General features: G+C 47.3%; 1 protein-coding gene across 1 annotated transcript in view; it reads right to left on the bottom strand.

The window, feature by feature from the left end:
• Positions 1–12,448, bottom strand: part of ATP13A1 (ATPase 13A1) — a 419,252-nt gene that overhangs the window by 95,251 nt on the left and 311,553 nt on the right. Inside the window, exon 20 of the mRNA XM_078681078.1 lies at positions 2,271–2,452. Coding sequence (XP_078537204.1) covers positions 2,271–2,452 — 182 coding nt within the window. The remainder of the gene's footprint in view (positions 1–2,270; positions 2,453–12,448) is intronic.

Genomic DNA, 12,448 nt, shown 5'->3' with positions numbered 1-12,448 from the left:
GATTTGAATTTTTTTTGTTTAGGTAACTAAACATTCAGTAGCTATTAATGCAGCAAAGACTGACTAAAATGAACCGAGGCATCAAACTGACATTCACAATATCATCCACTTTGCAACACATTCAGCATGTGCCAGGTAAAAAAACTGTATAGTATATTTTGATTGATTGGCTCATAAGGTTGAATACAACTGTTAAACCATGGCTTATTGCACTACTGCATGCACTATGTTAGGTATTCCAGAAGGACAAGATATTTAACTTTAGCAAGCTTTCAAGTGCATAAGCTATCTAACCACAGATTTTTCAATTTCAGAATACTCTTAGACAATGCAGATTTTCATCAGGGACTGCTCTTTTGTGCTGGCAGGTGGCACAGTTGTACTCTGCAACAGCCTTGCACCAGCCCATAAGTGATGGCAAAGAGCTGCATATAGGAGCCATACCACATGCGGACAACAGTTTTGCTTTGCACTACTGCATGCCCTTAGGCTCGGATCATTTATGACTAATTGAAGGTGACAACATGCCTTTTGTTTAGCAGGTAGAAGAGTTAACTCCATAGAACAGGGAGGAGGAAGGGAAGTCAGGAATCTGCTGTTGAAGTATCTCAGGAAAAGTATCCAACCCACTAACAATGTCCATGTACAATCCAGAATTAGTGCAGTAAGTGGTCTAAATCCTCACAGTCGTCATCATAGTGTGGCATATTCTAAAGCCTCTGAACTGCATTTCTATAGGAGCCGAACAGGGTCTGCCTACAGTACTGGCATTGAGGGAGAGGCTGTGGATCATCCAATGCTGAAGGCTGCGCTTTGGTGTTCATGGTTCAACAGAGGTCCAACACAGGAATATTTTGGCTCTGGTTGGGAGACTAGCTTCGGGAGAGATCTGTAACAGGAGGTGCTCGAGTCTGGTCTGGTGCCAGTGCAATCGGGTCCAAAGTGGAACTGTGGGCCAGTGCCAGCAAGGTACCAATAGGAGACCAAGAGGGTTCAGTCAGGTAAGGACCTGGCAGGGAAAGTGAACTTGTGACCCCTGCGGCTCCATGGGGGCCGATTGTACTCCAAATGGAGCTGGCATCGACTTGAAGCTCTGAAGCATATTCTTTTTAAAGGCCTCTATCTGCTGTGAAGGTCAATGATGGTCAGGGGATCTCTGGGGAAACACAAAGACAAGCCTTGGAATGGGCTCAAGCAAGCTGGAAGACGTTTGAGCCGTTAAGCCGTAGAATGTGCATTGCACAGCTTCTCGCATGTTCTGGAGGGTAAGTGGTGGACAAATACCACTTGGCACACTGGCGCAACTTGGACCGAGACTTATCTGTAGAGCTGGATCAAGACTGGGACTTGGTACTGGAACGACCCTGTGACTTTGATTGGGACTGGAGAGGGATTGTGTTCTCAAGCATGGCATTTTACATTTTCTGCGACACAGTTTCGCTTCCTACTCCCGGATAGTCTTTGGGTGGATTTGTAACAATGCTTCGAATCTTAACCAGAACCAAGGTACCACAAATAAACATTCTGGTCTGTGACTGACATCTGCTTCCTACAGTTACAGCAAGGTTAAAAACCTGTCATTGTTGTGAGAATGGGAGTAAAGGGGAGGAGAAGACATTTTCCTTGGCACATTGCATTTTTTAAATTTGGTGCCGGTCCGACCAACTAAGTTGGGATCAATGTTGAAGGGCCAAGGAAGAAAGGAACGGACATCAGTGCACAGGGACAGCACCTTTATATGGCTCTACACAGACACTTGTAGGAAGGGTGAGGATGTTGCAGAGTCTGATGGTACACCTGCTAGCATACAGAAGCGATTCCTGCCGAAAATCCATATTTCACAGGTCATTGAATCAGCCAGTACTGTGATGTGGTCTACATTTGTATTTTGTTTTACATTCCAGACAGTGCAAGCTGTGCTGTCAAGCACATGAATCACAAACTGTAATATTTTCTCTAAACAAAAAGCTTTCTAAAAACCACTACTCTCTATTTTATAAGACATATAAATGTATGATAGAATCTACTTTCTGCCCTATCTTATGAATGAATGACTATTAGGACTGTGGTTTGCAAATCTAATAGTAGACAAAAGCCATTAGTGACAGACGACTGTTCATGATTTGAGTAACCATTATTTCATGACTAAATTCATATCAACTTGCAGAAGAGTTGGCTGCCAATTCAAGTACTTATTAGTACACTAGTAACAGTAATTTCTATGCAATTCCCGATTCATTTTTTAAGTATTCTCAATTAATAGAACTTACTTTCTGAACAGCAAGCTGTTCCTCCCTTTGAGACATTATTCTGTGTTTGGCACCACGAGATGTAGGCTTTAAGGAATTGTTCCCATGAGTGGATGTACATGCTTTCCCATCGCTTATAGCTTCTTGCGATTTTTTCTTTCTTTCAGGCATTCTCTCAGGTGCATTAGCAATCAGAGCCACCCCTGAAAGACCAAAACGTGAACTGCAGGAAAAGAAATTGAGACCTAAACTTGTTCTGCATAAAGAAACATTTACACATTTCACAAACCAAATCTAGTTAGGATGAGCAAGGTATACTCCAAACCAAACATGATGGCATTTAAAAAGGTCTTACTCACATATCTCTTCCAGTCGAAGGGTCTGAATTTTAAGATCTATATTGTTTAAATCATCTTTATTGCATTTTTCAAAATAGTAAAATACTTTTTTAATATTACATTCAGTTTAATAGATGAAGACTGGTCTCTACATGTATCATCTATACACAATTAGTACTATGCATTGTCTGGTTGTTTTGTCTTTGTATCTATCCAATCCCTGTTGATAATCATAGCGATCAATTGAATCAAGGTGCTCTACTATACTATAATTTATTTTTAATACAAATCCAATAAGCTAGTAATGGCTGTAAACGTATAGAGAACAACTGCAATTTACTTGCAATAGAGATTACCATTTATAGTATTTACTACGCAGGGTGATGCGGACAATAAAAATATAGCGCAATTTGTATCTCCATTAAAAATGCTCAAATTATGTCCCATGAAAGAGCCGTTCGGCAGGGATCATCCTAGTCAGTTGTCCCAGGGAATTCCACTTATATTTCTAGTCCAATTTGTTTGCTTAGTCAAAATATTGAACTCTTGGTGCGTTACCTGCAAAAATGTTCTAAAGAATTAGGCAGCAAGGAAAACTATCACTTGTGAGGTGAGTTGAAGTGGAAAACTGAGATGTACCATCAGCAGACCCCAGCAAACTCAACAACTACCGATCGATCTCCCTGCTCCAGTTCTCGGCCAAAGTATTAGAAAAAGTCAAACAACAACTCTCCTCATATCTGGAACAGACCCTCCTACTCAACTCCTCCTAATTCGGATTCCGCAGTAACCCCAGCACCGAGACAACCCTCATTGCAGCTACAGACCACATCCAAGCCCTACTCGATGGAGGAGAGACAGATTCTGATCCTCCTAGACCTCTCGATAGCCTTCAATATGGTCTACAACCACACACTCATCACAAGGATGCACAACATAGGCATCCAAGGAGCTGCTCTCTGATGGATCGCCTCTTTCATCACCGGGAGAACGCAAACGTCCGCCTTCACCTACAAACCCAGGGAAATCATCTGTGGAGAACCCCATGTAACCTCGCTCAGCCCCAGTCTCTTCGACACTTATATGACACCTCTGGCCAGCATCGCCAAAGCGCATGGACTCAACATCATATCCTATGCAAACCTCACACAACTCATCCTCTCCCTCTCTAAAGACACCACCAAGACCCACTTCCACAGCTGCATGACAGACATCCTCAACTGGATGAAGGACAACTGCCTGAAGCTCAACTCTGATAAGACAGAGGAACTGATTTTAAGGAACAAAGCTCCCCATGGGACGCATCCTGGTGACCCTAGGAACTCAGACCTACTACTAACCCTCCTGCCCTCTTGACCACGCTAGAAACCTAGGCATCATTCTGAACAACAAGCTAACCATGACGACACGGGTCTAATCTGTCTCCTCCTCCTGCTTTTTTATCCTCCACATACTTTTTTAAGATATTGAAATGGCTACCCTAAAGCTCAAGACGCGCCATCATCCAGGCCTTCATCACCCTACCTCAGGGACCTCCACTGGCTCCCAGTACACAAAAGATGCCAGTTCAAGCTCCTGACCCATGCCTACAAGGCCCTACACAACTGTGAGCCATCCTACTTAAACCTTTGCCTGAACTTCCATCAGCCCACCAGACTCAGCTCCACGTCCCTTTCTCTAACCCTCACCCCGCCCCCACATCTGATGTAGCAGATGCAGAGGTCACTCATTCTCCTTACCTAGCAGTGAAGACATGGAAAGAGCTACCCTTTCATCTACGGACTCCCCCACCACCTCTTTCAGAGTTCCAAAAGTCGCTGAAGACCTGGCTATTCGTCAAATTCACTGGACCCTGCCAGTGCCTGGATACCCTCCTGGGTGACAAGAACTGCTATACAAATCTACTTACTGATTGATTGCACAGCTACTCACATACGCTGACCAGGAGGCACCCTAAACTTGGTAGTACTATTAAGAGTTACTAACTATAACGCTTGCCTGAAAATCTCGGGTATAAGCAGAAAACAAGAGGTGGCTCTTCAAGTTATTGGAGAACCATGCAAATCTAGCAACCCCTCTAAAGTCTGATTTGTAGATGAAAGCTGCCAATCTAAGGGCAAATCCAACTAGTATGGTAGCCTCAAGTTCAATTAAGCAGATTCCAAAGTATACTCATGGCCCTGCTATTATCTGATGTCTATCATGCGTAACAGCTGCCCATCATAACAGAGTATGATACTCCTTTAAAAGGGCTATCAACTATATAATTAGTTATCACATGTAATATATGCACTGGTGAGCAGACTATCTACTGGAGACCTAGTCTGAAGGCTGACACAGTGAGAGTGAAGTTCATCAGAGGAACAGTCAAAACCTATTTTGCCTGGGTACACAGAAAAAAGGGGTAAGTGCTAGGGAGGTGCCTGTTCTCAGGACACCCCCGCGCCGCACGGCCACCAGCTGTTGTGTGTGCAACTCGCCCCGCTGCTGCCCGCAGCCTCGCCGAGCCTGCCTCACCGATCCCGCCCCCGCAGTATTTGCGTGTACTGTTGATTATATTTTGTTTCCTTTTTGTTTTTCCTGCATCTTGTTAATCTTGTTTTTGTTTCCCATTTGCTGTTCTTGCTTTTTTGTTATTGCCTGTGCTGTTGTACTGTCTCTCTGCCCCCCTGTGCCTGCCAGCCCCGCTCCCGGCCGCCGTGCTAGCGGCCACGCCCCCTTTTCCTTCTGTGCCCTCCCCGCTCCCGCCTCCCAGCTGCTCCTCCCTCCCTCCCACTTCGACCGCGCGGACGCGCAGTGGGCGCGCCGATTGTGCGCTGAAGGCGCGCCAAAGGCAAGCCCGTCTGCGCCCGTCCGCGCCTGGACCGCGCCCAGTGCCAGGACCCCTGGTCCCCACCGACGCAAGTCGACCCGACAGACCTACGACTCCGCCGCCCTCAACGCACTCAACGCCGGCCGGAACCCTGCCTGCTGCCGGGCCGCCCCGAAACGCTTCCACGGACCCTTCACCTGCACAACCTGCAAGTTCACCTGCCTCCGAACATGCACCGCGCACGCCAAGCCAAACCCCAGCAGCGACCTCAAGTGCATCCTGCTCAACACCCGCGCCGTCCACAGACACGCCGTCGAACTCTGGAACCTACTCGACACAATATCACCAGACGTCGCATTCCTCACTGAAACATGGATGAACGCCTCCTCAGCCCCCGACATCGCCATCGCCATCCCGGATGGATACAAGATCATCAGGAGGGACCGCGTCAACCAGACTGGGGGAGGCATCGCCATCGTCCACAAAAACACCATCCGCATCACGACCGACGCCGACGACACCTACACCGCCGCCGAACACCTCCACTTCCAGATTCACACCAACCCAAAGACGACCCTCAGAGGCACCCTCATCTACAGACCCCCGGGACCACGCACACAATTCAGCAAAGACATCACGGACTTCATCAGCCCACACGCCCTCCCCTCCGCCGACTACATCCTCCTAGGGGACCTCAACTTCCACCTGGAGAACAACAAGGACCGTAACACCGTCACCCTGCTGGACAACCTCGCCAACCTCGGACTCAAGCAACTGGTCAACACCCCCACCCACTACGCCGGCCACACGCTAGATCCCGTCTTCTCATCCAGCAAGCACATCGCCTTCAGCCACTCCACCGGACTTCACTGGACAGACCACAGCTGCGTCCACTTCAGCTTCAGAAAAACCACCACCACCCGCAGCAGGTTCCTCACAGAAGCTGGAGCAAGATCACCGCCGACCAACTCACCACCTCCCTCAGCCAGAACCCACCTGCCAGCACACCGGACCCCAACGAAGCAGCCCGCAACTTCACGCAGTGGCTGACCGCCTGCGCCAACGACCTCGCACCACTGAAGAACCCTCCCAACAAACCCAGAAGCAAGAAGGCCCCCTGGTTCACCGACGAACTCAAGGACTCCAAGAAGACCTGCCGCACCCTCGAGAAAGCCTGGCTCCTCGACCAGACCACTGACAACATGACCGCCCTCAAACACGCCACCAGCTCATCCGCGCCACCAAGAAGAAATCACTGAAGGATCGACTGGACAACAACGCCCGCGACAGCAAGGAACTCTTCAGCATCGTCAAGGAGTTCTCCAACCCCAGCACCGGCAACAACGACATCACCCCATCACAATATCTCTGCGACTCCCTCGCCTCGTTCTTCCACCGCAAGATTGCCGAAATCCACAACAGCTTCGGCGCACCATCCCCGCACCCACCGGCCGAACCAACGCACCCCACCGCCACCCTCCGCACCTGGACCGCAGTAACCACCGAAGACACAGCCCGCACGATGAACACCATCCACTCCGGATCTCCGACTGCCCCCACCACGTCTTCAACAAGGCCGACTCCACCATCGCACCCCAACTCCGAGACGTCATCAACACCTCCTTCGACACCGCCACCTTCCCGGAGAACTGGAAGCATGCCGAGCTCAGCGCCCTACTGAAGAACCAACAGGGACCCCACCGACCTCAAAAACTTCCGCCCCCATCTCGCTCCTCCCTTTTTCTGCCAAAGTCATCGAGAAGATCGCCAAAAGACAGCTTGCCGCCTTCCTCGAGACGAATGGATCCCTCGACCCCTCGCAGTCCGGTTTCAGAGCCAACCACAGCACCGAGACCGCCCTCATCGCAGCCACCGACGACATCCGAGCCCTTCTCGACAACGGGGAAACAGCGGCACTCATCCTCCTGGACCTCTCCGCCGCGTTTGGCACTGTCTGCCACCGCACCCTAGTCCAACGCCTCAGCAACACCGCCATCCAAGGAAAGGCATTGAAGTGGATCATCTCGTTCCTCGCTGGAAGAACACAGAGAGTCCGCCTCCCAACGTTTCGCTCCGAGGCCACCGAAGTCATCTGCGGCGACCCGCAAGGATCATCACTCAGCCCCACCCTCTTCAACGTCTACATGAGACCTCTCGCAGCCATCGCACGCCAACACAACCTCAACATCATCTCCTACGCCGACGACACCCAGCTGATCCTCTCCCTCACCAGAGACCCCGACACCGCCAGAACCAGCCTCCACGAAGGGATGAAAGACGTCGCAGAGTGAATGAAGAACAGCCGCTTGAAACTGAACTCAGACAAGACGGAAGTCCTCATCCTTGGACCATCACCCTCCGCCTGGGACGACTCCTGGTGGCCCCCAGCCCTGGGCACCACCCCCAAGCCGACAGACCACGCACGCAACCTGGGCTTCATCCTGGACTCCTCCCTCTCGATGACCAGACAAATCAACGCCGTCTCCTCCTCATGCTTTCACACCCTCCGCATGCTCCGCAAGATCTTCCGATGGATCCCGATCGAAACCAGGAAGACGGTCACCCAGGCCCTCGTCACCAGCCGGCTGGACTACGGAAACACCCTCTACCTCGGAACCACAGCCAAGCTACAGAAAAGACTACAACGCATCCAGAACGCCTCCGCCCGACTCATCCTGGACATCCCTCGACGCAGCCACATCTCCGGCCACCTGAGGGACCTGCACTGGCTCCCCGTCAACAAGAGGATCACGTTCAGGCTCCTCACCCACGCACACAAGTCTCTCCACAACCTGGGCCCCAAGTACCTCAACGACCGCCTGACCTTCCACACGCCCAACCGCCAGCTACGGTCCGCTAGCCTCGCCCTTGCCGCCATACCACACATCCGAAGAGCCACCGCCGGAGGCAGATCGTTCTCCTACCTGGCGGCCAAGACATGGAACTCCCTCCCCATCCACCTTCGGCTGACCCAGGACCACCTCGCCTTCAGGAGACAACTCTAGACCTGGCTGTTCGAGCAGTAGTGGCCCCCTTCCCCCAAGCGCCTTGACACTTCCGGGTGAGTAGCGCGCTATACAAGTGATTGATTGATTGATTGAACCGTGTGAAGATAAGGCAATATAAAAAAAAATAATGTTTCAAGACAACAAATGTTTGCCTTCTACATACATATGATTGAGGCAATAAGGCTGTGAATGCAATACAATTAGTTCTTAAATTGTAATTTTAGATAAAAGGAAGGCCATAAAGCAAAGCTCATGATGTTTGACCCTCGCCTTTTGATAATTAAGTCCACAGCAAGCCACCCACATTAAAAGTAAATAATCTGGGTTCTCTGTGTCATTCAGATCAGAGTCTCAATTATCAAATGGGTGGAGTAGCTCAAGTTTTTTATAAAGCTTTTTGCCTCAAATTTCCGCTGTTTATCCCAGCAAGCACATTTAAGACCAGAGGTAAACAGGATTCCAGTTCTTGCCCTGTGTGCCTCTTATATGCCATGCCTGTATGTCAACTAAGTACCTAACTCTCTCACCACGCTGTAAGCTCTTCTCTTTAAGTTGTTTTCAAGTTTACAGCCACAGCCAGACATTTTTGTGTCCCTTTAAATCTAGTTGGGATTTTGATTGTGGCTAATTAAAGAACAATAAAGAACAAACATTAGCATACCCAATAGGTCTCGCCCCTGGGACTGTATAAGTGTTTAGCCATGCAACAATTGATGTTGTTGCACCAGGGATATTGTGCTGCATAACTAAATACTTGTAAGGTCCCAAAGGCTAGACCTATTGGCTATGCCAATGCTTGTTTGTTCTCGTGTTTATTTTTTTTTTACATTTTCCCTTACAGCCAACCTCTTCTCCTCCTGTGCTTACCCATTTTACTGCTCCTCTATTGGTCTTTCCTGTGCTTTAAAAATAAGCATTGGCATAGCCAATAGGTCTCGCCTTTGGGACTTTCTAAGTGTTTAACCATGCAACAGTTAATGTTGTTGCACCAAGGATATTGTGCTGCATATCTAAATACTTATAAGGTCACAAAGGCGAGACCTACTGGCTATGCCAATGCTGGTTTCCTTTTAGTGGGTGACCTCTTGAACCCCTCCAAACTCTGATAAGTCAGGGGTCTAGTACACAGGCATATGAAGCGGTTTGCAGTGGGAAACATTATGTTTTCTGAAATAAGGATGGGGAGTTTAGAAAACATATCTCCTGGTTTCAATGGAGGCAATTGTTTTCATTTAAAAACTCCTCATTGTGGCAGTTACTTTACAGGGGGGTCATCAGAGGGAAATGCACAGACTTCTTGCATCATGCTGACAATGTCCTCTATATCACAAAACTGCGTGCTGTCGCATTTGCTTGTTAACTATTTTTAAATAAAACAGACCTCTTCAATCACAAACCGAAGTAAAGATAAGAAAATGTATGTCCTATAATGATTTGCAATAAAGCAACAACTGATTACACCTGATATTACTTTTTAATAGAACAGTAAGTGAGTGTTCTAAAATATAGAGGTATTAGTTTAATCTGGAAGTTGGGTCAGATTTCAACAATAACCCCAAAGCCAGCCATTTAAAACAACGGATTGAACAACCTCAAGTAACTGTCTACCTTTGGAAGTTGCTTAGTGTTTAATGCTGCACACATCTCTGGATCCAGTCAGTGGAAACTCATTTATATCCATTCCCATTAATCACATGTAGTGCTTAACTCCTTACAGCTTGTGTTACACCATGTAAACTTAAGACATTTAAGGAGCGCCGAAAGACCAAGAAGTAAATGGGTTATGCAAATGGTTACAAAGTGTGAGGTAGTTCCCATTCTGAATAGTTTAACGATTTTGTTATTATTTCCCGTCCTGGCTGCAGCGGCTTTAAAATGTGAAAACTACTTTTTGGTTATCAAATTCAATTATGGATTTGTTCAGCATGCGTCTTCAGTCCCAAACTGCAGACAACCAAACAAGATGTTAATGGTTCAATTTAAAAGCATCAGCCCCTTCCTGAAACACAGAAATCGTTCCTGGACTGGCAGTCACAGACAATGTTGTTCTTTACATTCATGAGGATTACCAACCACTAAAAACGTCACTTATCTTGTGGTTTCATTAGTAGTGTCATAATCAAATAACACGTCATGACCGGTTGCACTTGCTTCATCCATGTTACTAAGGCATTGCCAAGTAGAAAAAATGAAACTACAGAATAGGCAGTATAAACCATAAGACATCACACCACCACCTTGACAAATATTGGTATGTTTTTCATTTTCTGTGCATAGAAATAGTACACCTATTGAAGCAGTAATTCCAAATGGAAACAACTTTCCATGACAGTAGATTATAGAAAGATATTACAAAGATTATGCAGGTTTTCAGTTTTGCTCACATTCATTTTGTAACCTACAGATTGTTGCAAACTGAATATAATTTTTGTTTAAGTGGAATCTCACACCTCCAAATTCCCCTACCGATAAAACAAAATGGACTGTCTAGACATTATAAAACAAATTTGGATTATTTCCAGCGGCTTCAGTATATGTGAAACACATGATTCCCTCCCTGACTGTGTGTGCAGCTTTAGAATTGCAGTTTTCACAGTCAATACATGCATTACCTAAGGTTACAGACTACATCATTGTCGTCAAAGGCACATTTACAACAGTGTCTCTGAAAGAAATGCGTTACTTACCTGTAACTGCAGTTATCCAGTATTAGTGTCTTTCATAGATTCACATGCCTGAATCATTCCCCGTCGTCGAGACGGGAGCCTCCGGTATGTAAAAAAGTAATGTCCTATAGACATACATAGAAAAGAATAGGCCTAAGGGTCTCACCTTAGTGTCCTATCCACGTCCTTATGTGAAAAGGACCAAAACAGAGTAGGCCCAAGGGTCCCACCTTGGTCCCCTATCTGTGTCCTTTTGTAAAATGGACCAAAGTAAAGAGAACCAACCAATCAGCTACCACCTCCTTCTAGAACCTTCCTGTCAGGAGCCCAAGTCTCTCAGATTTTCGTACGCACCAAGCTAGTTAGGCGTAAACTTGTTAGAGAGATAGGTGAGTCCTTCCAGGGGAGGCGGGAGGGTGCATGTGAATCTATGAAAGACACTAATACTGGATAACTGCAGTTACAGGTAAGTAACGCATTTCTGAACCAGTATTTGGGTGTCTTTCATAGATTCACATTCCTGAATCAGAGTAGCAAGCAATAGATTATGCACATTTTTGATGGAACATCATATAGGAGTCTGTAGATAATACATATCATGAGACTGCAAACCACCAAAATGCATTGTCATGTAAATATTAGTAAAAGAATGTGCATACCAGTAAAGGATGGAGGGATGTAGTAAGGCTCACCTCACTGGAATAGATGGCGAAGCACTGCTCGGCCCACTACTGCATCCTTCATCAGCTCAGTGTCCAGGCAGTAGTGCCTGGTGAAGGTATGCGGGGACTTCCAGGTCGCCGCTCTGCAGATGTCCAATACCGGCACTCCAGCAAACAGCGTCGCAGACGTGGACATGGCTCTTGTCGAATGAGCTTTGACTCGTGAGTCCAAAGGCCGTCAGGCCTTGTCATGACAAAAGGTGATTGCAGAAGAAATCCACCTTGAAATACTTTGTTTTGTCAGGGGCATGCCTTTTCGTGGTCTACTAAAGGCAATAAAGAGTTGCGATGACTTTCGGAAGTGTTGTGTCTTGTCGATGTAGAATTTAAGACATCTCTTCAGATCTAATGAATGCAGAGTTCTCTCGGCTGCAGTGGTAGGATTTGGAAAGAAGGACCCGAGTACCACTGGTTCGTTAAGGTGGAAGTCCGAGGGGACTTTCGGGATAAAGCGAGGGTTAGTTCGTAGAATGACCCTGTCCTCCCTGAACTGCATAAAAGGATCTTGGATTGAGAGAGCCTGCAACTCGCTGACCCTTCTGGCAGAGGTTAAAGCCAGGAGGAGGGCCGTTTTCCATGAGATGAATTTGATCTCCGCTTTATAGATGGGTTCGAAGGGGTGCTTCATTAATTGGTGAAGGACCACATTGAGG

The sequence above is a fragment of the Lissotriton helveticus genome, chromosome 1_1 (genome assembly GCF_964261635.1).
Source record: "Lissotriton helveticus chromosome 1_1, aLisHel1.1, whole genome shotgun sequence".
Lineage (NCBI taxonomy): Eukaryota > Metazoa > Chordata > Amphibia > Caudata > Salamandridae > Lissotriton > Lissotriton helveticus.
This window is presented reverse-complemented; position numbering and strand designations above follow the sequence as displayed.